This window comes from Acromyrmex echinatior, chromosome 9 (genome assembly GCF_024713525.1).
Source record: "Acromyrmex echinatior isolate Ae372 chromosome 9, ASM2471352v2, whole genome shotgun sequence".
In the NCBI taxonomy this organism is placed as follows: domain Eukaryota; kingdom Metazoa; phylum Arthropoda; class Insecta; order Hymenoptera; family Formicidae; genus Acromyrmex; species Acromyrmex echinatior.
This window is the reverse complement of record NC_141860.1, coordinates 7,129,440-7,156,065: the sequence shown is the minus strand read 5'-3', so window position 1 is coordinate 7,156,065 and position 26,626 is coordinate 7,129,440. Positions and strand designations below refer to the sequence as shown.

The 26,626-nt window shown below is 30.6% G+C and overlaps 3 protein-coding genes across 4 annotated transcripts; 1 reads left to right on the top strand and 2 right to left on the bottom strand.

Annotated features, from left to right (window-relative positions):
• Positions 1-38: 38 nt before the first annotated feature.
• LOC105151025 (protogenin) lies at positions 39-11,818 on the top strand. Of its 2 annotated transcripts, none has more exons than XM_087409360.1 (19): positions 39-594; positions 1,658-1,920; positions 2,008-2,158; positions 2,265-2,484; positions 2,561-2,787; positions 2,864-3,003; positions 3,088-3,247; positions 3,357-3,641; positions 3,755-3,922; positions 4,010-4,201; positions 4,277-4,455; positions 4,653-4,800; positions 4,880-4,984; positions 5,064-5,217; positions 5,314-5,447; positions 5,532-5,951; positions 6,020-6,294; positions 6,359-6,466; positions 6,554-11,818. In XM_087409360.1, exons 1-19 carry the CDS (start codon positions 432-434, stop codon positions 6,761-6,763), a joined length of 3,702 nt encoding a protein of 1,233 aa, XP_087265486.1. In that variant the 5' UTR covers positions 39-431; the 3' UTR covers positions 6,764-11,818. The 2 variants fall into 2 exon arrangements, with proteins under 2 accessions (XP_087265486.1, XP_011062766.1); XM_011064464.2 differs by having other exon boundaries at positions 41-864.
• Positions 11,819-11,969: 151 nt separating this feature from the next.
• LOC105151026 (hypothetical protein) lies at positions 11,970-15,054 on the bottom strand. The gene is made up of 7 exons (XM_011064465.2): positions 14,852-15,054; positions 14,582-14,755; positions 14,112-14,314; positions 13,886-14,039; positions 13,519-13,787; positions 13,138-13,356; positions 11,970-13,051 (listed from the first exon to the last, which is right to left on the bottom strand). The coding sequence occupies exons 1-7, from the start codon at positions 14,898-14,900 to the stop codon at positions 12,998-13,000; spliced, it is 1,122 nt and encodes a 373-aa protein (XP_011062767.1). The 5' UTR covers positions 14,901-15,054; the 3' UTR covers positions 11,970-12,997.
• A 171-nt stretch (positions 15,055-15,225) lies between these two features.
• On the bottom strand, positions 15,226-26,481 carry LOC147908545 (aminopeptidase N-like). The gene is made up of 13 exons (XM_087409692.1): positions 24,389-26,481; positions 24,032-24,300; positions 22,524-22,852; positions 22,120-22,329; positions 21,633-21,814; positions 21,138-21,227; positions 20,562-20,932; positions 18,941-19,215; positions 18,081-18,256; positions 17,603-17,923; positions 17,451-17,520; positions 17,150-17,239; positions 15,226-16,282 (listed from the first exon to the last, which is right to left on the bottom strand). The coding sequence occupies exons 1-13, from the start codon at positions 24,892-24,894 to the stop codon at positions 16,151-16,153; spliced, it is 3,021 nt and encodes a 1,006-aa protein (XP_087265818.1). The 5' UTR covers positions 24,895-26,481; the 3' UTR covers positions 15,226-16,150.
• Positions 26,482-26,626: the final 145 nt, after the last annotated feature.

Here is a 26,626-nt window from a genome sequence, read left to right as displayed (position 1 = left end):
CCGTTCTAGACGGCGATAAACGCCGAGGACGCCCGAGGGAAAATGGCAAGCAAGAACGAGGGTGTCGCGTGCTAAAATTCGTCGGGACGCGTTACAACAAACTTTACGCCGGTGAAAGCGGTGGTGCGGGCACGATATCCCGGCGACGGTATCCAAGTCGCGCGGGCGTTTGTGATTCGCGATTCGGTTGCACAGTATCATCGATTATATTTCCTCTATTCACGCTCGTAGGATCGGTACGCATGCCGCGCCGGTTGACGATGTGAGCGCGCATACACACGCGAACGCAAAAGCAGCGCAGTGAGGTCGGGCGGGGGCGGAGGGAGAAAAGGGCGCTCCAGCTTGGCAAACGGAACGGCTGACGAGATATCTTTCCCTCTCTCTCTCTCTCTCTCTCTCTCTGTCCCTCCTCGGCTCCGACGAAGCCGACGATGTCAAACATGCGGCGTCAAGTTTTGCGCGCCAGCAACTCGACGACGACGTCGGCGACGATGACGACGACGACGACGACGACGACGACGATGACAACAACGAGGAAGTCGAAGGAAACGACGACGAAGAATCGACGACGGCGCACCACGGCCGTGCTCCTCTGTCAGTGAAAACTAACACACGTGAAATACACGTACACATATACACACATACGCATACACACACGCGCACGCGCGCGCGCACACACACACGCACACACATACACACATACACACAACGCGTACATATATACGCACGTGTACGCGCAATACACACGCACGCACGCACGTACGCACCGGTACGCGGTTGCCGATGAGCGTGGATATATGGCGGCGCGAGTACTGTTGCTGAGCGTCTTGATCACGGAAGTGCTGAAACCAGCTTGCGCCGCAGGTGCGTGCTCCATTTCTCGTGTTTACGCCTACCATCCCCCCGTCAACGAAATTTCCTGAGAAACATCAAATCGCATGTTCCGCATCTCCCGAGTTCCAGACGACGATGTTACTGGTTTATTATGATGTACATGGCCCAGACATCGTCGACCCCCGAGACCTTCTCGTTTCTTTGTATTCCCCTCCGTGCATGAATTCCTTACATAGTGATGAGGCGAAGAAAGAGAGATGCGCAGTTCGCGTTATCACAAAGAAACCTGATATTGTTTTCGTGTGATATGCGTTTTATATGACAAACGTCGTGAAGAGTCGCGTCTTTTTCGACACGCTTTCAACCTGAAATATTTCTCTAACGTTTCTAATCAAGCATATCTTCCTTGATTCTTTAGTTTTTGTGCTCGTAATTCATTTCCAAAATATTATTCAAAATGTCAGAAGTAAGATTGATATTCTAATGAATGACCAAGTAATGTCAAGGCCACATGTAAATTAACACAAAAATTGTTTTGGTACAGTTCAGAATATACATATTCATGTTATGATAGATTGATTAAAATATGATGTAAATGCATGACCGACTACTCAAAAAACTACTAAGTATTTTTGTGAAACCAATATCGTCAGTGATGTAATTTCTGATCAGTCATCACTACAAAATTTAAAAAGTTTTGGAGTCTAATCTTAAAGAAATATATTCTTCTTTTATTTTCATTATTAAATGATATTTCCAAAATATTGAAATATTCATATCCTATAAAGATATAAAGGTAATTTATAAATTGCCTGTTTGGCAGGTGTTAAAGGTATCGGAGGAAATATCAGTGGTAGGAACGTGTCCAAATCGGACAGTTCTGACACTGGCTTGACTAAAGGATTTGGATTAACGCTGGAAATTCAACCTAGTGGCCATGTGATACTAGGAAAAAAGGGGATTACGCTCAGTTGCATAGCTGGCTCAAATGAGACTGTGACTTGGTTGCACAATGGAATACCAGCACCTCCATGTGGTCTTACTCGCTGTGTTCTTCTTTCCAATGGCTCTCTCCACTTTTACAAGGTAACGCATAGTACTTTATGGATTTATTATTACGAGATTATAATTTATATTTAGAAATTATATAACACAATGATGTATTATGTGCAGAAACAAAATTTACAAATGCAAAAGTTCAAAGAAAAGGAAAGGAATAATATTGTTAATGCTAGAAACCATAATAAAGATGAATATCGCTGTGTAGCACGTACTAATTTAGGAGAGTTGATACAATCAGCTCCCACCATTATTCAAATAGCAGGTAAATGCAACAATCTGCAAATCTATGAGTACACCAGTCCTTTCTTTTAACCAAAATTTAGAAGTTAGATTTATCATAGTTGTAACAAATGTCACATGTGTTACAGAACTTGCCCATGTATTTAAAGAAACTCCAGAAAATATTACTGTTCAAGAAGGCGAAGTCACAAGATTGTCTTGCTTGATTGACAGTGTTCCTTTCCCACCCAATATTACGTGGCAGCATAATGAAACATTGTTATCTTATAATGAATCAAAGTATTCTGTGGTACCACCAGGTGTTCTGTATATAAGTGCAACGAAACTATCAGATGCTGGCTCATATAGGTATATCTTTTTTTAAAATTTCTTATTATCGTTAATATTTTTATTGGAAACTAAAATGGAAATTGCCATGTTTTAGATGCATAGTCACTAATGAATTTCTAAAGAAGACTAAAAAGAGCAAAGAAGCAAAATTAACGGTTATTGTGAGAGCGGAGAACAAAACAACTCATACGCCATCGTCCTTGTTTCCACAAGTTTCGTACAATCATTGGCTGCTTAATGGATCGAATCTTAAGTTGGCATGTGCTGCATCTGGTTATCCATCACCATTCATAACATGGTCATTTATTCCTCGTTACATAGGTAAGACATTTGAATGCAGAATACACGTTTAAGTTTGTTAAGAAAATTGAATACATCCGATCATATTTGTTTGCAGATAATGTTACAAAACCTCGCATCCTTCTTAATTCTACCACTGGCATTAGTATATTGTCATTAACAAACGTGAACATTTCTAATGCTGGTATCTACCTGTGTTCTTCAAAGAATTCTATTACCAATGACTTACAAGTACAGGTAAGTGATTATACTTGTGATTGAAAGTAATTAATATTTAACAGATATAAATTGACATATTTATATATACGTAAATTATTGCAGAATATAACAGTAGATATATTAATACCACCATCATTTGTAAAAACGCCGACGAACCAAATCTGTCCAAATGGAAGAACAGCGAGATTCGAGTGTCAGGCGCAAGGATTACCCGTACCTCAAATTTATTGGCTGAAAGATTCATTAAATATTACTATTAATGGTAATGATATTGTAGACAGATTTAGGACTTGCCAAGGAAGAACTTATCTAACACAATTTTTGTTTACTCTTATAATTAATCGTACATGAATGAATTTGAATGTTAATAGGTCGCAGAACAACTTATATTAAGGAATACAATAAAATAGAATTAGCAATATCAGCAACAGTACCGTCTGACTCTGGCATATACCAATGTGTGGCGGTAAATGCAGCGGGTGAAATTTGGGCTGCTGGTCGGCTCCAAGTAAATACATCGCGTAATAGTCCTGCCACACCCACTTCTCTAAAGTGTCACGCTATTTCACCAGTTAAAATCCTAATTTCGTGGGAACCACCAAAGTCTGTACCATATACCAGTATTACAGCTTATACCGTCCATTATAGTCCTGTAGGTGAGTTATATTAGGTTTGATATCTTGCAATAAGTATAATGAACACAGATCTCTTAAGAAGCTTTTCAATTATCTATATTTATATGTACGTTTGATATGTATTTCTAATACAGAAGGTGGTAAGGAGGAAGTTTCGCCGCCAGAACCAGGAAATTCTACGTCTGTAGAAGTAACAAAACTTCTTGAACCGTTTACAAATTACTCGTTCTACGTACGCGTGTGGAATAACTATGGTGCTAGCGATCAGTCGGCTACCATTGTGTGTTCCACTGCTCCAAGTGGTACGTATTTTTATCCGTTTTTATTAACTTAATATCTTGTAACAAAATATAACTTAGATTAACTTGAGATGACAATTTTATTTTTAGTTCCTAAAGGTACACCAAAAATGAATGTGAATATAATCAGTAGTACAAAACTAAATGTATCGTGGGAGCCTTTAAGTAAAAAGGATTCTCGCGGCGTCATAGTGGATTATAAGCTATTGTGGAAACTTCACCAGAGTTCATCTAGATTGGTACAATATCTACCTGCATCCGTTGAATACTACATAATTTCCGGTATAAGCTTTGCCTATCTTTTTTCTCTAAGCTTTACAAAAGTAACAATTGTACAATCATATATTACGATTGCAGATTTGGAACCTGGAGCACAATATGATCTTCAAGTATTGCCAAGAACAAAACAGGGCGAGCCAAATATTAGTGAATCACAATTGGATTGGATTACTGTAACCATGCCATCTGAATCCAATCAGTTTACTATAAAGAATGTAGATATTCAAGTATTAATTGTAAACTCTTCAATTATCAAGGTTAGTATATCATTGATTAACATTAGAAATACGAACGTTTCTTATACTCATTGAAAAGAGTACTAAATAAATGAAAATAAAAAAGGTAAAAAAAATCTAATATTTTATCAACCTAAAGAACGTAATTAAAAAGTAAAAGAGTGGTAAAATTTTTATTATTTTTCGAATTGCTTTCTAAATCTTTATTCCAATACTAGATGAAATGGAAGATCAACTTCAAGCAAAGTGATCAAATTGAATCAAAGTTCGATTCCTGGCAAATTTATTGCGAAAATCAAAATGGTGAAAATTTAAAGAATATTAGTTTACCGCAGAATATTACTGAATACTTATTCACTGATCTTGGTAGGTACTTCACAATAAATGATAATATTTTTTAATCATGTTATTTAAATTAAAAATGCAATAATTAATTTTTATCCAGATATGAACGATTCTTATACTATGCATCTATGTATGGTGAAGAACAGCTCAGATGAAGCAACAAGCTGCTTAACAAAATATGTAGAGACCGTAGAATCCGATCCTAGTAAGTTTGTCAAATTTTATGAATTATATTTGCACTGAATAAAAAATAAACAATTTTATGCGACAATCTTGCAATTTAGATACTGTGCCAATGACATTGGAAGCTGTTCCCGTCTCGCCCACGTCCATTAACGTGTCATGGACATTGTCCGATGCGCATGATATAAATTCATTTGAATTTTGTTATTATGCGGTGCATGTGCAAAATTCTAACAATTCTAAATGTTCTGTCGTGTAAGTATAGCTCGATCTTTTGAAATATAAATATATTTGAATATATCTGCTGACAAAAGTTTTAAATCTCTTTAAAATATATTATATATTTTATAGAAACGACACAAAAACAAGCGTTGATGAGCTAAAGCCTTTTACTTTATATGAATTTAAAGTAAAAGCCATTAGACATGATACAAATCGAACCAGCTTCTATAGCAAGTCTATAGAATGCTATACAAACGAAGATGGTGAGTCTCTAATAGAGTTATTTAATAGAACAACAATACATATATCGGCTTTTTATATGGGATTTTATAAACGAAATGTTACAGTTCCTGGTAAAGTCGAAGGGTTACAATGGTTCTTAGAGAACAATACGAAAGTACGAATTGTATGGGAGGAACCGACCAACATAAACGGCATTATACAAAATTATATTGTCGCATATACCATAAATTTGACGACGACGTGGAATAATGTGACTGTGTCCGGTAATAAAAGGACAACGAATTTACCAGGCTTAGCACCAGGGAAACGATATTTCGTTATGGTGCAAGCTGCGACGAATGCTGGCTATGGGAAACCGTCAAACCCTATTATTGTTTTTACCGGCGGTACTAGTCGTAATGGTAGTAATGGCGGTAATAATGGTGGTGGTGGTGGTGGTGGTGGTGGAGGTGGTGGTGGTGGAACATCAAAAGTACCTGCCCCGTCGGGCAATGAGAAAAACTCTAAGCCCGATCAGAGTCTAGGTGAGAGAAATGGACAGACTTCAGTTTAGAAACTATGTGATTCGTTAATAACCCTTATTATTATATAGGTGTGATCCTCGGAGTGAGCATAAGCATTGGATTTATCATGATATGCCTATGCAGTATATACTGCCGGAGGAAGTTTGAGAACTCACGGTTGAGAAACGACGCTCAACCTACGAACGGGTGCGTGCTGTCGCGAAACAGAAATGAATGTTGCGCGGAGCAATCCTCCACGTCTGTGAGTCAACATGTGAATACCACCGGTACTCCGAATGAGATTGAATTGGCAGTGCTATGTCCATCATCACCGATCGAAACAAATCCACACTCAGACGCAAAGGTAATTGAACGTTAGAAATTCGAACTTATGTGAATCTTAACAAGAAATAATATGTATTGTACAGGGCGCACAGTCTAATGGGGTTTTCGAAATTTGCGCGAAAGAACCCTTATTGTCGCCGTGGGAGGTTAATGGAGGCTCGAAGGATGTTCATATTATGGAGAATCCTCAGGTATTATCAAATCTTTTAAAAATATTTTGTTATAGACAATAGAAACGCATTATAGCTTACTAATTAATTCATTTTTCGTGATTGCAGTACAAAAGAAGAGGCAGCTCCGCCTCGAATGATCAACGGGAGGAGGAAGAAGAGCAAGATCTAGAAGGCACGCAGCTCACAATGGTCAATTGTACTTTAGGCAGTAGTGCTAGCAGTTTAAATAACAATTCAGGATGTCCGGACGATGAGATTTCATCATCGCCGAAAGCCATGTGTGTATCTGTTCCGGCGCTTGGACCAAACGGGTGAAAATGCGTTAGGCAATACGCTAAAGTGTTCAATACTTCTCAGCGGTATCAAGGTACAACAGGTAGGAGTATATGAATTCTCCTATTTCCTCCTTCCTTATGGTACGCCATCGATCACACTCCGAATCAATGCGCGAAAAAAAGAAAAAAAATAGCGATGTCTAAAAAAATAGCCCCGAGAAAGCAAAAGCAATGCAAAATTGCAACAGCCTCGCGAAGCAGGAGTATTGTCTGGCACATGATCGATGTAAATAATATTGTTTTGAAAGAAATTGTGGCGTTAATCGTCACATTGTAAATATGAGCAAGAAACATTTATCGCGCAGAGAACAAAGCTCGTCTGCATAAGCGTCTCAGTGAAAGCAACTCAATTCTAAAATTTATTGCATTCTTTGCATAATGCACTTGTAACATTGCAATGCAGTAATCGCGCAGACGATACTTGAAATATTTGCCGGACTTGTGTATGTACAGAATAATTTGAAATATTGTTCGAAAATAAAAATTAAATATTTTTGAAAAGAATTGAAGAGAATTATTATATAAATATAGTTAAAAATTTTTGATATTAATATATTGGTATATTAGCGAATACTGCTGGCAAAATTATTTCGGTATTCAGTTTCCAATTGAGATCATTTAGCGAAATGCAATATTTTTGTATATAGGCTGTTTTAAAAGTGTTTAATTTATCACTTTTCATTAATCTTTAAACGAATATCGAATAATTCTGTACATATACAAATTAAGTGAACTATCAACGTATCAAAAATTGAGAGATGCGCGAACAAAATGAACTGAAATAAAAAACAGCAAGTTTCTGATGCCTCTGTGTACATAGAATAGAATAATTATTGATTGTGAATATGTTCATAAAATATTACATTTCGAATACCGATAGCAAAAAGACATGTGGACGTGCATTCCTTCGCGTTTAGGAACACAAAATTGCTAAATATTCGGGCATAGTATGGCCTAAAAGTTGATAAAGTTTCATTCTGACAACAGTTTTCGGACTGATGATTGCTTAAAATGGAACAGAGACACTGATCATTCCAAAATAAGTTTTCCATTGATATTTAATTGTGAACAAAGGAAAAACGTTTAGTATTAAGAAAACAGGGAAAGGCTCTAACCAGATGCTACGCGTTTTTAGAAATATTAAGAAAATTTTTTATTTCGTGTTTTTTTCTTTTTTTCCTCTTTTTTTCTATTTTGCTCTTTATATTTTAATGTACCGTATGTGTGTCATTAAGGTATCACTTTTACAAAAATATTGATTTCTTCAAGGAATCACAGTAAAAATCTTTTTTTTGCATTTGGAGCTAGTGTGCATGACAAATGAAAGATTTGTTGAATAGCTCTTAAAATATTTGATGTAAGTTTTGTATTAGTTTAAAGTGAACTATTAATATATCATACTTTAAATTTAAAAAGAGATCCTATGAATGGGAAGGAATATTCAGAAAGATAATCGTACTCAGAATATTGCGATTCAAACGAATAGCGAATAACAGGCCACCTTGTTTTCTCACAATTGTTTACTTCTATAAGAGACTGTAAAGACTGTATTAATAGACGATATTTTTATAATTAACAGATAACCTCGTTGGAGAATGTTTATGTGAAAAGACTTTGCGTAATATGTTACGAAAGAAGAATTTTACGTATTCCTCGGATTTCTTTCCGTTCATAAGATTGATATCGTTTTTAAGGCGATTAGGTAATCGATACAATTAATGTCAACGTTTTGTATGTACGGTATTTAGCGTGTTAACTGGTAAAGCAGTTCTGTGTATTACACAAAAAGAAAGAAGCAGCATTCAAGACGAATCTACAAGACACATATTCCAGACTGGTGCATGTTACCATGACAGAAAAACCCAACACAGTACCTGATAGAATAAGCTATATCGTTTAGAGTGAGACGTAGAAATGTCAATGTTATTACTGTACCTCCATTAATTGTTATTTATTGCATTTTACATTCAGCATATACTTTAGGTGAACACATTACACTGGATCATGCAATAATATAGTCACCATGAGCACAGTATGAAAACAATTAACGCTAGAATTAATTCGATCTACATATATTAAAAAGACTATCATATCTTCATTCCATAGAATATTACCACATTTCCATAACAAAGTCTGTTAGAAGTCTAATATATTATTACTGTTCTGTTTCGTTTTATTCAAGGGATGAGAACATACTGTTATATTGTCGATACTTTGCGTAATATGGAGATATTTAGTTAACTAACTGTGCATCATGATTTACTTATTCCGTTTATTGAACTTTGCAAATCGCATTACAATAGCTCTATATAGTTCACACAGATCAGATACAGTTGAAATAGAAAGAATCGTTTTATTTACACATGAATACATGGAACTTGTTATATGTATTATAAATATAATTATGAGAATCTCATATATATAGAATCGCATATACAATATTGAATTTATATATTCTTAAACAGTTCTTTTCTTTCTTTTTCTTTTTTTTGTGCAGCAACCCTTGTTGCGAATGCGTTTGCATGCATTCAATGCTTGCGATTTTATTTAACTAATCTGTTTTGCATTTGTTATATATAATGTGTAATGCCTGTTACATTTTATATTATTTTCATATTTGTTGAGGGTATATTCATATGCTTTTTCATGTACTTTTGTATTTGTTGATAGTATACTTTAGAAAATCACTTCTATAGCGTTGATAGCTAAGCTGCCGTATAATAATGAGAAAGAGCAAAACATTAAACCGATTGTTCCTTTAGTTGATCATTACGTATTGTTAATATTATGCACCAGAAAGATACACTTTCACGTTATACACCCCTGCGCTTTAAAAATGTGTGTGTTGTGTATGTACATATGTGTGTATACACATACATATGCAGCATACAATAAAAGCACTTGGAAGAATAATTTTGAGAGAGAGAGAGAGAGAGATTGTTAATTATATAAAAAATGAATTCAAAATGATAATTAAGTTTGAAAGAACATTGCGCTAAGTGATGTATAAGCAGTAGAAAGTATGCAATGCTTTTCGAGTTATTTTACTTTCTTACATGGGCTTGTGTCCACGATTAAAATTGATTTTGAGTTTTCAGATAAAAATCTTCACACATAATAAATTCTTCACGAATAAATCCAGATAATATATAATTAATATTTCTTTAATTTATCAAGATTAAAAAGCAAAATTAGCCAATTAAGTTCAAACTTTCAAATATAGTGTGTACTTTTTCTGAGCATTTAAATGATTAATTATCGATTATTAATTGTTCTTCTGATGTTTTAATATGTAATAAATCTTATTCAGAATAAAAATACTTGTTGGCATTTCAGCAACCTTTCGTAGACACAAGCTTTTGGATACATATAACTGCCAGTTGTACGAATTTCTTGAGAGAATGAGTTTACGCTTATCAAAATTATCCTCATTTCATTTCTTACACTTAAGTAGCATAATGTACTATACTTCCCTTAGCTGTAACATATGTTGCTCCAGTTACATGTACAATTTTGCTGCTGTATTCCCGACTCCATATCCGCACTATCAGTAATTGAGTATCGTATTACAAAAAGAGAAAGAGGTAGCCGCAGCGACGAATGAATCGCCAACAGCAATCAGTAATTTAATTGAAACGACAAAACACTCCGTACACGCATACCATAGTGCTCTTGAAACAATTTCGTGGATGTGATAAGTTTTATGTCGTGAACAAATGACTATAGAGTCGCCGTTCAGGAGAGGAAGTCAAAGTGTTTTACGCGAAGCGACTGCAGACAATTCTTCTTTTGCAAGGAGGACAGCCTGCAGGATTTTACGTGAAGCATTCTGTATGTACAAAATCCACGAAGATAACATTACCTTATAGTACATACAAAAGCAATAAGCATCGTCTCGCGTCTAGCGCGTCCTTCGCATTACCGCAAACGCGAACTTTGGAAATAAATGATATCATATTATAGATCATAATCTATCTATCACCGTAACAAATATTGCGCGCATTCATTGATCATTAATTATCATAATTTACCGAACAAACTAGAAACACGATATCATCGTGTCATCATGAATCTCTTAACAGTTAACTCTTGCGCATTATTTTCACTATCTTATAATCTTAATTTAGAAATACCTATAATGCGGCAGCCAAAGAGAAGAATGTTTTATTGTCTTTTAAATCGGGACTTATATGAAATCTGTGCAAGACTACTTGGTCACTCCATATATGATAATATATACACAAACATAAACATACACATTCCTTTCATACGGAGTTCGATATAATTTAACAGACTGTAGTGTTAAATATATAGTAGCAAGTATTGATTGTATTGTACGGCGGCTCTAGTCGAACGAATATACCTCCGTAATTATCACTCTGTACAGAGTGATTTACATTACTTAATTTTAACTTAACTTCGGTACCTATTTAGACTATTGTTTACAATTTTTTTTAAATGCAGTTTACCTCAAAGATTATATTTTCACGCCCGGTGGATATATACGCATGTGCGTGTATACAATATATTACACACACACACACACACACACACACACACACACACACACACACACACACACACACACACACACACATTATTATGTATACATATATATTGCGTGTGTAACAGCACACACGGTATATGTATATATAAATAGCCAAGACATTACACTTTATTTTACATCTAATATATACAGAAGAAGAGAATCCAGTAATTTTATTCATTTATATTATTATCGTTAATTATAATTATATATTAATTATATATTAAGAAGACTATTAATTTATTTTCCGCAAGCCCTCATTTCGCCCTTCTTTCCGATTTAGATCTATTATCTCGATGTGTGCGACAATTATCCTTTAGGGTGCAGTTACTTTGTACATACTTTTACCTGCGATTGTATATATACATATTATATTATCTGCGAAGAACATTAAAATATATATTTTAATATATTACGTATAATGAACTATATGAAATTATAATCTTATTGTTTGAAGTATTAAGACTAAATACACTAAATATTTAATAATACTGTTGATCCTTCTTGAACATGTCGTCTTGTTGTAACCACTGATTCAATAAAATTAAGACAATGTACAAATGCACATTTAGTGTAAAAAAAGTATATTCCTTCTGTAGCACGAAGAATATTCGATACAGGGTACAATGAGTCAATACGATTTCGTAAATGGAGCAACTTTATTATCAAAGAACTTGTAGCAATATTGGCGTAACAACAAAATATCGACAGTGTAATATACTTACTAATATCTTTATTATATGAGGCATTTAAGGCCAAATAGAATATAATTTTTTTTTTATTTTATATTAAATGTTTTATATATGTGTAAACGCGCGCACAGTTCATATATAAATCTACCAATATGAATTTATCATTCATATATCAATAAGGAATATCTTCTGTAGGAATATCTTTTGTATGAATATCTTCTGAACGCACATCTAACGGTGTTTGTACTTAATTTAATACAATTCTTTAGGTCGCACATACTCAAAAATTGTCGATAATAAAATTATGTGTGTAACAGTTATTCAATAGAAAGACTTGATTCACAGCTTTGTGTGGAAGATATACATCTTGGAATGTAGCAAATATTAAAAAAAACTCTTGTTATGCATCTAGTAATGTGTATGTGTGTGTATATATAGGTTTTCAACAACTTTATTGGTACGCAGTCCACAGTCTTGAAAAAATGGTGTATAAAAAGCATTCTTTTTGACCAATGATCTTCTAAAACATTCATCGAAATTGATTCATAGACCACATCTTAAAGTTTAAGTATTCTTATACACATATTTATCTTCGTGTATAAGAATTTGTTCTGAATCATTCTTAAACGTCACTGTTTGACTAGTCATTTTTAAGGTGCGAAAATGTTCTGTACTTGCAGAACTATGTTAAAATTAAGTACGTTAATTGCTACTTTATCACATTGGCAATAGGCCGTCTACGAAATATCCAAATTTCATATATATGCATTTTTCTAAAATCTCATTCAGCAATATTTACTGGCGTGTAAAACGTCAAGTAAAGATGTATATAACGTGTATAATAGAATATATATAACTAATATAGAACCCTTCTAGGCACAAGGTGAAAACGGCGCTCGGCGTCGTACCGTATCCGATTTGTATCTTCGTGTAAAAGAGAATCGATATTCGAATTCGGCAGTCGGTATTGCTAAGTTCACAGAACCAAAGAATATGGAAAAATCCTCATGCTTACATAATCATTAAGTACCTGTAAATGGAAAAAGCAATTTTATGAACATTCATCTTTACATACATTTTTCTTCGAGACTAACTTATGAAACAAACGTAATTTACCTCTGTAAGAGCATCTTTCGTTAATTTAGGGTACAGGTACGTGAATCCCGTGGTGTTCCATAACTTTCCGGATTGTAAATACAAGTGCTTATTATATAGAAGTTCTTGATCTATATATGGGGACAGAGGACTGTTCTCCACTCCATCTTTGCGACATGCTTCTGCCCAAGGGGCCATGTGTTTGTCATTTACCTCCTCGACAACAGAGCTCATATCAGTCTACAAAATATAAGATAAAAGCAAACTCTATATATATATATATATATATATATATGTATATGAAATACACACACACACACACACACACACACACACACACACACACACACACACACACATATATATACACACATAAAATACTTAATATAAAGGCCTGCATACTTTAGCCAGTGTAGATAGCGCAGTGCCCCAGTAATCATGATTGATATTAAATAGTTCCGAGACTATGGCACTGATAGAACCCTGAGTAGAATCTCCCTCATCCACGAGATTATACGTCTGGCCTATTGTTTCTGGTCTGTTAGCTACGTGCCACATAGCTCTGGCAACATCCCTCACATGAACCGTATTCATATGAAGATGCGGTCCCCAGAGCAATTTCATCATCTCTCCTAAATGCTTATAAACTGCACCCACTACTAGTCTTGGTGCTGCAAGTTACCAAGATATATATTCTCTCTTTTTTTTTTTTTTTAAATCAAACAATGCAGTTTTCAACAAAATATACTGCGAGAGAAGTTAGAATTACCTAAGCCATTTCTGTCACCGCAACCATATACAATAGCCGGTCTGAGAATGGTATATTTCAAATCTGGTATATTCTTTAATTCGTGTTCTACTTGTAACTTGTATTTTGCAACAAATGTCCATGGTTCTTCGGCATCATCTTCCTTGTGAGGAGTCTACATGACATTGCACAATGATTAATCCTGAATCCATATTCGCGTTAAAGTATATGGCATTAAGAGAGATACCTTTTCTGAAGCATTAAGGTTGCCGGAAGATATCTCCACATAATGCAAAGCTCTAATCTTTGCAGCTTGCTGGGCGCAGTTCAGACTCAATTTGTAAATACCTTCTTTATATACCGGATCTGTGAGACCACTCTTTGTCTCTCCAGCACAATTGAACACATAATCGATAGGCTCGTCACAGGAAAACGCGTTTTGGCAGGACACTTTGATAGGATAAAAATGATCCTTTTACAGATTATCATTTATATCATATTTTTTATACTTTATGATAGACTGCGACACGTGATGAATTAATTATTACTCTTATCATACAGAGAATAAATACAATAATAAATAAGAAAGAGAAAGAGAATATTAACTACTTTTTTATCAAGTAGTAAAACTTGAAAAATTCTTCTTTCAATTATATAGATATAAATCGATTTATTCAATAGAACTCCTGTTCTCTGATATATCCTGATTATAATTACCTATGTTAATCAAGTTAGCGCTCTTAAATTCAAGCAAAGGATGTTCGAACACCCGCTGGTGCTCCGCATTGAGCCACGCAGTCTGCGGTGGTACTTTGTCCACAACTCGCAAGTAAGATACCAGATCATTATCCAGTAGATACTCTACGAGATTGCGGCCGATGAAACCGCACCCTGTAACCGCAAACGGATAAAGGTCTCAGCCGTCACCGTCTTATCGCTCTTCCGCTCCGCACAGCCGGCATATAGATATATAGCAAGATACCTCACCTCCTAAAACGATCACTCTCGCTTTCTTATCACAGGTGGGCGTTGCCATGATCGCTTATCGTAATTTAATTAGTCGACCTTTCGTTTCTTCGTCGGTGCGCGGTGTCTTTGACGGAAGGATCGTCAGACTGTTCACAGCTGGTCAATGGCACTTTGGACGCACCGCGCACTCGACCGGTCTTACCGTCTTACTGCGTTTGCCGCTCAGTTAACCTAAAACTCCAGCAATCCAAGTGACATTGGCTCCTCTATACTTATGACATGTGTACTTCGAATTACATAGTAAACATTTAAACTTTCCCAGTGGATAACACATCCACGGCTTCTTGAATGATTTTTGAAGTTGACTACTACTAGATAATATATAATTACGATCGTAATAATTATTATCGTATATTACGATCTAGTAGTCATAAGTTTAGAGAAATGTAAAAAAATTGCTCATATAAAAATTATACATAATATAATTATGTATGAGTAATTTTTTTATATTTCTCCAAACTTGATTTTTCGAAAATAAATAATGCGACAATTATTCCTTTAATTATTTTTTGTTTTCTCATTATTATTATTATCATTTTTAATATATTAAAAAATAATTTTACAAATGAAAGAAATTGCTGTATATCTAGCAAACGAAAATGGATTGAAATGAATTGAAATAGATTCAAATTTTCAGAAATATTGATTCACGAATGTTAAAATAAATGCTTTTCAATCCTGAAAGCATTTTTATTCATTTATAGGAATTGCATGGAGCATATCTCTATATCTTTCAATCTAAAAATAATATTAGCTTTTTCTGTGCATCCACACAAAACACACACACACACACACACACACACAAAACACACACATTGTGAATACTGTTCAATGCAAAATTTTGAATAGCAAATGCAGTTTTTCAATCCAATTGCATCCAATTGAATCTAATTGAATCCAATTAAATCCAAAAAAAGTATTCGCTATTTAAAATACGCATTCGAATAGAAAAAAATTACAATCCATTTTAATCCATTCTCGTTTGCTGGGTATTTCATATATAATTATAAATGTTTACACACATAATTACAATGTTTATTTATGCAACATGAAAAATTTTGTACCAGGATTCAAAAAATTATTATTTAGATCAATTTAAAACAAAAATATAAATAAAATCAATAAATCTCTTGAATATACTTTATTTATTATAAATAACAATATGTACGTACATAATTCAAAGAGATTATTATTTATAAACAAAGACATATATATATATACATTGATTAAACATTACATAAATTTATTAATAATGAATTAAATATACCGCGACAAATATTCTTCTTGTTGAGTTATTTCAAGTACGCGTGATTCTATTTTGTGTTTAAGTAATGAAACTTTCACAAGAATTATTAGATCTTGTAATTCAGGTATTGTGCATGCCTGTACCTAAAATCAATTGTTAAATTAATTAAAAATATATATACATAGTCAGCATTAATAAATATAATAATTTAATATTAAGCAATAAAAATTTTATACAACATTATCCCTTTATAATTATCAGTTATAATTAGAACAGGACAATACATATGCATCCAACTCAGATCCAACGGCGCGTGTATAACGTATTTATGTAATTAAAAGGTAAAAAATTTGTTATGCATGAATATGTATAAATATGCATAAACATACATAAACACGCATAAATATTTATAAACATGTATAATTATTCTAATATATTCATACATGTTCATTCTTTTTTCTTTTATAAAATTATTTTTCAGTGTAATAAAAATAATAATAGTAATGTGAAAACATTAAAAATAATTAATAATTTTCGCTTGTTAAAAAAATATCAAGTTTGAAGAAATGTAAAAATATTATTTATATATAATTATATATAAAATTATGCATAATTACGTATGAGCAATTTTTTTACATTTTTCTAAACTTGTTTTTTTTTTTAAACAAACAATGCAAAAAGCATTCTTTTATTATTTTGTATGTTTTCACATTACTTATTATTTCCATTACACTAAAAAGTAATTTTATAAGAAAGAAAATTACATAGAGAGAGAGAGAGAGAGAGAGAGAGAGAGAGAGAGAGAGAGAGAGAGATGTATGAATATATATATATATATATATATATATATACGTGTGGATATATTTCATATATCATTATGCATGTTTATGAATATTTATGCGCATTATGTATGTTTATAAATATTTATACGTAAATAAAAAATTTTGTATAAATGCATTAATTAAATAAAGACAAATTAAATAAATATGTTTTAAATACATCAAATTTACCTGTTTATATAGTTTATGATCCATAAGTGAATGTTTAGATGAGGAATTATTAGTTGGCGATGTTAGATATTTATCCACAAAATGAGTAATCTAAAACAAAATTATTTCGATACTTATTCGTAATCTTATTACGTAATTTTGTATTAAAAAAAATCAGTATTTCTAATATTTTAGTTTTTAGTGGATATATATGTGCGCGTATATATATATATATATATATATATATATATATATATATATATATAACATAAAAAAACAGATACAATAATAAATATAATATTAATTAAGCATTATAATTTACTTTATTCAGTTGCTCCTTGGTATACACGTGATTAATAATGTCTATTAACGCTTCAGTGGTAGTCATTTTTCTATGTAAATAAAAGAGTTTTATTATTAGTATATAATTAATTTTTCTACGAATTTAAACGATATATCTTCAAATAAAAATACCTGGGTTTTATTTCATCCAAATTTGCTAATATATAATCAAGCATAGTATCATTCTTTGCATGTCTCTCAACGACAAAATGAAAAATGTAAACTTGGCCGTAATCTTTTTGTGTTTCATTATAAAACTCTGCTGATCTTATGAGCTCTATATAATTACGAATAATAAAGAAATCTTCGGAACAAGCCATCAATTTAAGATACATATAATTAGGTAAATCATATTTTTCAGTATTTGTATTATCAAATACTGAATACCAAGTATTATTATCTGCTATCATTAAACCATTACAGTATGTCCATTCCTTCCACCGAGACAAAACACTAGAATATTAGCAAGAGAATGTAAAAATTAATTATGTAAATTTTGTTTGTAGTATTTCAACAAACTTGATCAAATAATTCATTAAGCATTGCATAAATACGAAAATTATTTTTACTATTAAAAATTAAAAATAATACAAATAATTATTTATATTACGTTTGATTTTGTAAATGTATCTGTAATTTAGAGTAAGCTTCCTTCTTGCATTCGGAAGAACCAAGAATACATGCCCATCTTGAAATCTCTTCTTTTAAACTAATATCGAACAAATTGTCCGAATTATGTTTTATTGTTTTAACAAAAATTGTATTTACTATACTCAGCATATTACTCTATAAGAATTAAGTGATATAATATTTACGTTCTTTATTGTGTTGATAAAGAAAAAAATTATGCGTGTGTATATGTATGTGTTTGTGTTTGAATAAATGTGTATTAATTTTTTGTTATCTTTATAAATTAAAAATTATCTAAAATTATTGTATGTTTTAAAACATATATACTACAGTATTATACATTTATATTTAAACATTAATCAATTTAATTATACAGAACGTAACCAATTAAATTTGATATTTACTGTTTTGATATTAAATCGTTGCATCAGAAAAGAATTTAAAATCTGTATAAAGTAATTCGAAAAAATACATGTTGGCTAACTGATTATTACAAGACTTCTTACTAAAAAATATAATTTTATTTCAAATTTTATTTTGAATCTTATAAAATGTTTAGTTAATAAATATATTTAAAAGGAAATAATAAAAGTTAGGAAATAGAAAAACATTGCTCTATTCAAAATTAAATAATTAAAATTAATTTATAATATGCTTTTAATATTCTATTTTTAAATTAATTAGATTTTTAAAATGAAAAAAGTAAACAAGTTTTTCAATATATATATATATTAATTTGTTAAAAATATCGAGAAATAATTGATATAAAATTAATTACATATAAAATTAATTAAATCTAATATTTTACATATTTTATTGACAAAATTTATTATTATCTACCTTGATATATGAACTGCTTTGATAATGGAAAAAGGTCGACATGTATTCAAGACCTTTAAACATAGGATACCATGCTATAAAATCTGTCTCTTGCTGTAGATATTTCGTGAGAGCCAAGAATACATTCAAATCAGTTTCCTTTTTCATAAAAAAATAAAATGCGTCATCGATAATTTGAGCACGATTGAGGATATGTATTTTATTTACATCATCCGACATTAAGTATTCCGAGATTTGTCTCAAAGTAATCTTATCGTAATTGACACGAAAATATCCTGTTGTACAATCAAGAATTGTTTTCAATCAAGATTATATGTTTAAGATTTCAAAATCGTTATTTATAATATTCCATTTATAATTCATAAATGAAATTACATGCATGTTTTTTTCAATAATACAGGATGGGACACCTAAAACATCGAAATATCTCGAAAATTAAATACGATAGGGAAAATTGTTTCAGACAAAAGTTGTATGATTTGAAGAGAGACAAATAATGATGAAATAATTTTTCAAAAAATTAATTTTTCTCTCAAGGTCACATGGATGTCACTTCCATTTTTTTAAACGAAATGGTATGATTTTTTTACACAATATGATCTAATTATTCTGCATACGTTACATCTATACGTTGCATTTATAAAGATATCAAAAAACCAATAGTTTACGAGATACTTTATACTTTATTGTGGCACATAAAATGTTAAATAACTCGTAAATTATTAATTTTTTAATAATTGTATCTTGATACTTTTATGAACAGAATAATGAGATGAACCAGTTGGTGGAAAGAAAGCACATATATAGTTGCTTATTTAAAAGATTATCCATTTTCTATATTTTTTTAAAGCAACTATGTGCTTTTTTTCCATTAACTGATGATTTATTTGAATTACTGAATTGATTTATCTCAATATTCTGTTAATAAAAGTATTAAGGCATGATTATAAAAAAATTAATAATTCATTAATTATTTAATATTTTATGTCACTATTATATGTGACTTATGGAATAAAGTATAAAGTATCGGAATAAAGTATAAAATATCTCGTCTATTGATTTTTTGATATCACTATCTATATATATTGATAGGTATCACTTATAGATTTGATATCTCTAATACTTTTGTGTACAGAATAATTAGAGAAAGCATACTGTGTAAAAAAATCATATCATTCCGTTTGAAAAAGTGGAAGTGACCTCCGTGTGACCTCAAAAAATCAATTTTTTTGCAAAATGATTTCATCATTATTTGTCCTCTGTGAATCATACAACTTTTGTCTGAAACATTTTTTCTTATCGCGTTTAATTTTTTCGAGATATTCCGGTGTTTTATTTTAGGTGCCTCACCCTGTATAATAATATATAATATAATTCTTCTAATTATTCCACATATAAAATTATTACATAAAAATTATTTTAAAAAATGAATATATTATAGGATATTTTACTTCATTCTCGTCCTTATGAAATGAACTGGAGAATGTTCATGAAACATTGACATTTTAATAATATAATGGGTCTACGGACATAGAGATAACCCGCGAAACGCATAGCTTCTGTACATTATATAATATACATTAAACATTTAAGCACAATATATTTTTTAATCGGTATTTACCTATTTGTTGTACATTAATTATAATCCAATTACTTCCATTATGATTTAAAAATAATTCTTCTCCCACTACAGGAAAGTGCATATCAAAAGGCAAAGTTAATACAGAAAAATCGGGACTACGTTCATTTGCATTCGTAGTCATGGTGTAAGGTATCGCCCAGTTCTTCTCATTAGTATTCATATTTTCAATTAATATTGTCACGCGAGAATTATTTTGTGTAACCTTCACCACAGGATAATGCTGTTGTTTTGTCCAAGCATTCATTAACTGCTTTATGCTTAATCCTTCACGTCTGATTCCAGAAGAATCATAAGCATGTTGTACAGCAAACCAGAAAGCGTCAATAGTTGTCATATCATCTAAAGAAGGGCTGTAAAATTTATAATAATATTACTATTAATAAACATTTCAATAAAAGTTGTATTTAGTAATATAAAATTATTATATATAAATTTCATGAATGGCGTGCGCGCGCGCGCGCGCGTGTGTGTGTGTGTGTGTGATATGCTATAGACTTGACAAATTTTACAAATAATGATTAATAATGTTAGTGATATATCATTATTTTGACTTACTCTATGCTCAAATATGTCTTTATACCCTTCTGAAATATATCATTTGAGAACATCAGTTGTAACATGCGCAGTATAGATGGTGCTATGGAAAGTCAGTTTATAAAATATAATGCGTATAACAAATCAAACCAATCTAATCAAGATTCTTTATAAATCAAAGAACTGGAAAAGATATAGGAGTCAAGCGCAGAAGCTTCTTTGAAACTTCTTTATTCACTAAAACGCGCTCAACGTTTTCACATTTCATAGATATATTATTTGCGCAACGTCTTCTGCGCTTGACTCTTATTGCCCGTATCCTTTTCAGTTCTTTGATAAAATATAATTATATGTTTGAAGTATTTATTACAATTCACATATTTATAAAGATAAATAATCTTGTAAAAAATAAATTTATTTTCTCTCAAATTATTTTTTTCTTTTTCACTTTTATAATATAAATGTAATATGTAAATAAAGATAAACATTTACAATTTATACTTTTACGACATTCACGTTTGAAAATTTATGGATTGTGTAATTAATATCTTACCTTTCATATAATAAGATATAGAGAAAATTGATTCAATTTCAGAAGGAAGTTGTATTTTTGTTATAAGAGGTTTCATAACAAAATTATCATCGAAACGAAGAGATTCTTGTAGAGTTTGAACGACAAACAAGTCTTTTATACGAAAATTTGGGAAATTCTAGGAATGAAAATTTTAATATAATCAGTAATTAATTAGATGGGATATTTATTAGCAGCAAAATATGTATCGCGCAATGCTACTGCATTGCACTATTATTACTATTTTATAAATAACTGTTTTGTAATTAAAAGTGTGATTTATATAGTAAAGTTTCTGTCAAATGTATAATATAATTATATTTTAAATTATATAGTATCCGAACTATTTAAAAAGAGTCTTTACATGTTTTTACTACATTAGTTTAATCTAAATACATATGCTATTGTTTGTCATTGGCAATAATATTAAATAAAAACCTCATCAATTGCATCCAATGCGAATAATGTTGTAATACCCTCGATTAACCACATGTAAGACCACCAAGATGGACTGATACGATTCCTAAAGCATTGATATGCTATTGAACGTCCTATTAAACGCGCAATTTCTGGTTTACGCATTAACGGATCTTCTTCTTCGCGAAATATAACTGCTGTTTCTCTAAAAAGCATTTCAATATAATAGAATTATGTTACGTTTTACACTCCTCCTGTTTAATTGTTTTAAACGTTAGTTGTCTCTCTCAATAATTATATAATTATATTTTATTGTATATTATATTGTATATTATATTGTATAAGCTACTAAATGATACTTTATGTGGACTTGTTTTCGGTGCAATATTAATTAAAATAAAGAAAACAAATTTTTAAAAATAAATGTCAAAACTTTTGTTATAAATTAAAATGAGATTTTGATGTAAATATGAAACATATTGTTTTATAACAATAATAACAGTAAAATACATTTTCAATTTAAAAAATAATTTTCTTAAAGGAAAAATGTAATACCTATAATAAATGAGTCCCAAATTTGAAACGGCATCGTGTCGGAAACCTGGGATTAGAACATGAGTTATATTTGTCGTGTTCTTGAGATGTTCTTGCGATATGAAGTATAATGTGATATCGTCAACAATAGAACGTGCAAAAAAGATATCATAAGGGTTTAACTGCTGTCTATATCTGATGTTTAGATTCAAATCTATAATATCAAAATTATATTTTTATATAATATTGCTTATGCTCTTCTTTTATACTTGTTAAAATTATATTTTTAGCTTAAGAATTTTCTACTTATTTTTATAACAGTTTCTAAAATAGTTTCCAAAAGATATATGTTTTTAACTTATAAGATTATGAGTAAAGTAGAATTTTACTCTTACATTTATTTTAAAAATATGCGCTATTTAATTTCACAAGTATTTCATATTAGAAATTTTAATAATCACATAATTCATAGTTACAAGTAACATTAAGTATGGAATGGTTTTGTGAAACGTATAAAATCTTGTTTCTCACATTTTATCTAATTTGCTGCTTTTAATGTATAATGTAGACACCGTGTTATAGATAATACAGTAGAATGTTTGTAGTATCTCAAAATCTAATTGAGATTATGATGAGAAGATAATAAAGGGGCTCGAGGAAGAAAATTAAGTCCACTTTAGACAATCTATAATTTGGAATAGGATTTTATTTCTAATTTTGCATGTCATATAACCACAGTGTAGTGACACTTCGTGTTGGCATCTCAACGATCATTCGCTATCTTAATACAATATTAGGAAAGAAGGTGTCCCATCTATTTTCCAGAGTTACTTGTTTATATGGAGACAAAGATACCTAACCATCCGAAGTTGCACGCGTATCCGAGAAAGCACAAGAAATAGTGAGATGAAGGCATGAAAAGGAATGAGAAGTCATAAAAGGGCATGGCCAAATATTTGTGTCCCGGTACGTTCCTATTATATAATATATATCATACATAAATATGTCTCAGAAATTTACTTATTAAACATCTGTGTTAAATAAACTATTAAAAGTTTTCTTTTTTATTTCTTTTTATTATTTTCTCATACATCAAAATTAGTCAAATTTTAAGCAACATTAAACACTGCACTATCTATAATTCTTTAAAAATATTGCAAATATCAAGTGAAACGTATTGTGTGTGGACAATGTGTAGGTTATTTGACGAGAACACAAATAGATCGATCATCATATGAAGTTAGAATATACTAATTTAAAAGAATTAGTTAAAGAATATATTCTTAGTTTTAAAAAATATTCTAGAAACTGATAACAAAGAAGAAATTAATCATTAAAAAATCATTTATTAAAAATATGTTAAGAGGATTTACCAAATGTATAATTCTCTTACTTTTAAAATACAATGATTTCACTGTGATAAAATGCGATAGCAGTATTGCTGAGACGTGATATGTTGGGATTCGAGAAGTCACATTAAAACGCATCGTTTCTATAGTGTTAAGTACATAACTTTCTATAGTTGGTGTATTCGATAAAATCGTGTAATTTACATAATTATATGCTATAAAAATATCAAAAGTCGTCTGAAATCGTGGTTCATCGAAACAAGGAAATATTCGTCGGGCTCCAATTGGCAGAAAATCTAATGCGACTAATCGTCTGTTACATTTTAACGATATATTTTACATAATTATAAATATTTAATTGAATATAACAATGCGCTTATAATATTTGAATTTTTACTCACGTTGAATCTCCTTCATCATTTATAAATGATGTTCTGAAAAGCCCTTTACTGTCTATTTCTAAATACTCGAATGTTAAATTTAGGTTATAAAAACCAGGTAATAATTCCTTTTCGAATATAAAGGCCCAGACATTATTTTGACTATAATATGTCATGACTACTGGAAAAAATTTCAATTCATAATTTTTATATAAAGTTTTCAATCCTCTAAAACTTAATCCTTGTATTCGTAATTCATCCGCGTGTAAACTTATATTTTGCGTTCGACTAATAATTTTAATTTGGATTATACATTTGCCGAAAACAGAGGTATTATGATTTATATCATGAAGTTGTAAATGGATTGTATAGTGTATCGGATATATATTATTCGGTAAATACGGATTTACACTAAATCTCAACAAGTTTCCATATTTCCAATCGTTGATAATAAATACATCTGCCGCACCAAAATATAATAGACCACTATTTAATAACAGTATTAAAAATCTCATACCAATTTCCATTGCAGATATCTGTAGAAATTTTTTTAATGGATAACAAAAATTTATTTGCGAAACGCAGCGCAGTCTAGTTCATCATAATTTTGTATGTAAAAAGCAGGAAAGGGACACAAAAAGGCTATATTAATTTTTATTAAATAACATTAAAAAAATTTTTGGCAATTTATTATTTAACAGAGATTCATAACAAGCATTAATATTGTAAATTTAATGTTTATTATAATATTATTTAATAATATTGATTAATAAATATTATTAAATAATAAATATTAAATAATTATTTATTAATTACATACTAATTCATTACATAACACTTATTTTCTACGTTTGTATAATAACTTGTTATTTTCAAGATTTGTTTGTCATTTGTTTTAAACAAAATAATCAAATATTATGTGACCTAACGGCAAACAAATTCGACCAAAGTAAAATCAAATTTACTTAAATTTCTTTGAACACAAATTTCATCTTACTTTTACGATTACGTCTAACCGACAAGAGAAAACGTCGATCTAAAATGAATTGAATATAAATTATTGTATGTTCGAATGTTTCTGTGATATATAAATTTATGATTACGTAAATGTACTTTCTTCAAATCTTATAAAATTTTATTTAATCTATTTTTATAATAAAAATTAGCATTTAGGAGAGCTAACGGACAGTAATACAATCAAGAAAAGTAACAAATCAAGAAAATTAAATAAATATATTTATTCTTAAATAGGGAAAAATGAGCATTCTCATTGTATATTCACGTATTGTATATTCAACTTATCCTAAAAAAATCTAGCTGATCTAGTTCAGAGAAAGATATAGAATAAAACATGAAGAATGCAAAATATATATATATATATTTCGTATTCTTCTTTTCGAATTATTCAAATATATCCTACGCTGCGTTTTTGTTAATTTTTAAAGTACTAGATGATGAAATGAGATTGACAAAATTTATTTACAATACTACATTCATGATCATAATTTAGGACACATTCCAAAACGACCTAGAAGAAAACTTTTACTCGTAATATAGTTTATGTAATATATATTATATTAAGTAATATTTCCTCAGAGTAAATTTTGGAATGTAACCTTGGAATGTAGTATCTAAAGAAAGTAGAAAACAGATATGGAATAAACTACATTAGCTTTTGTAATCCGTTTTGGCCAAATTGATTACTAGATCACTAATTAGTAACAGCTTTAAAAATATTATGCCAATTTTTGTTTGAGACGTCTGTAGGAACATTTAAAAAATATAACAAAATAAATGCAGAACTCTTTTCATAAGCTTTAAAATATAAAAAAGGCAATAGAAATATATAAACTATTACAATTCGGAAGAAACAAAAATAAAAAGTGAATCTTATTGATTATTAATAAAAAAATAATTTTAGTAAAAAAATAACATGCATCTGTTTGATTATAAATTATGTATTCTAGCGATTACAAAAATTGTTCTGATATATATGTTATATTTTTGGTGACTCACCTTGTGTAAAATTGTACACCTAAGATGTTTCAAAATAATTAATTGCGCATAACACAACCTGATAAATTGTTAATATCGAAAATATACCTTTACAATCTTATCTTTTCGAGAGTTAATCGAAAACTGAGAACGTTATCGATGTCCGATACAAAAATATATATAGCATCATGTACGTATTTAAGGTCATTAGTACCTTAGTATATGTCTTATATATATTACTAGTACTCAATAAATATTATTATT

Coding starts and splice junctions, on each gene's coding strand:
- LOC105151025 (XM_087409360.1), top strand. CDS start 432: ATGTCAAACATGCGGCGTCAAGTTTTGCGCGCCAGCAACTCGACGACG. Junction 3,923..4,009: donor GTGTTCCACTGCTCCAAGTG/GTACGTATTTTT, acceptor TTTTATTTTTAG/TTCCTAAAGGTACACCAAAA. Junction 5,448..5,531: donor ATGCTATACAAACGAAGATG/GTGAGTCTCTAA, acceptor GAAATGTTACAG/TTCCTGGTAAAGTCGAAGGG.
- LOC105151026 (XM_011064465.2), bottom strand. CDS start 14,900: ATGGCAACGCCCACCTGTGATAAGAAAGCGAGAGTGATCGTTTTAGGA. Junction 14,756..14,851: donor GAGAGTGATCGTTTTAGGAG/GTGAGGTATCTT, acceptor TTGCGGTTACAG/GGTGCGGTTTCATCGGCCGC. Junction 13,357..13,518: donor CGCTATCTACACTGGCTAAA/GTATGCAGGCCT, acceptor TATATTTTGTAG/ACTGATATGAGCTCTGTTGT.
- LOC147908545 (XM_087409692.1), bottom strand. CDS start 24,894: ATGGAAATTGGTATGAGATTTTTAATACTGTTATTAAATAGTGGTCTA. Junction 20,933..21,137: donor AAGACATATTTGAGCATAGA/GTAAGTCAAAAT, acceptor TAAATTTTACAG/CCCTTCTTTAGATGATATGA. Junction 17,521..17,602: donor TTGGATGAAATAAAACCCAG/GTATTTTTATTT, acceptor TTATTTACATAG/AAAAATGACTACCACTGAAG.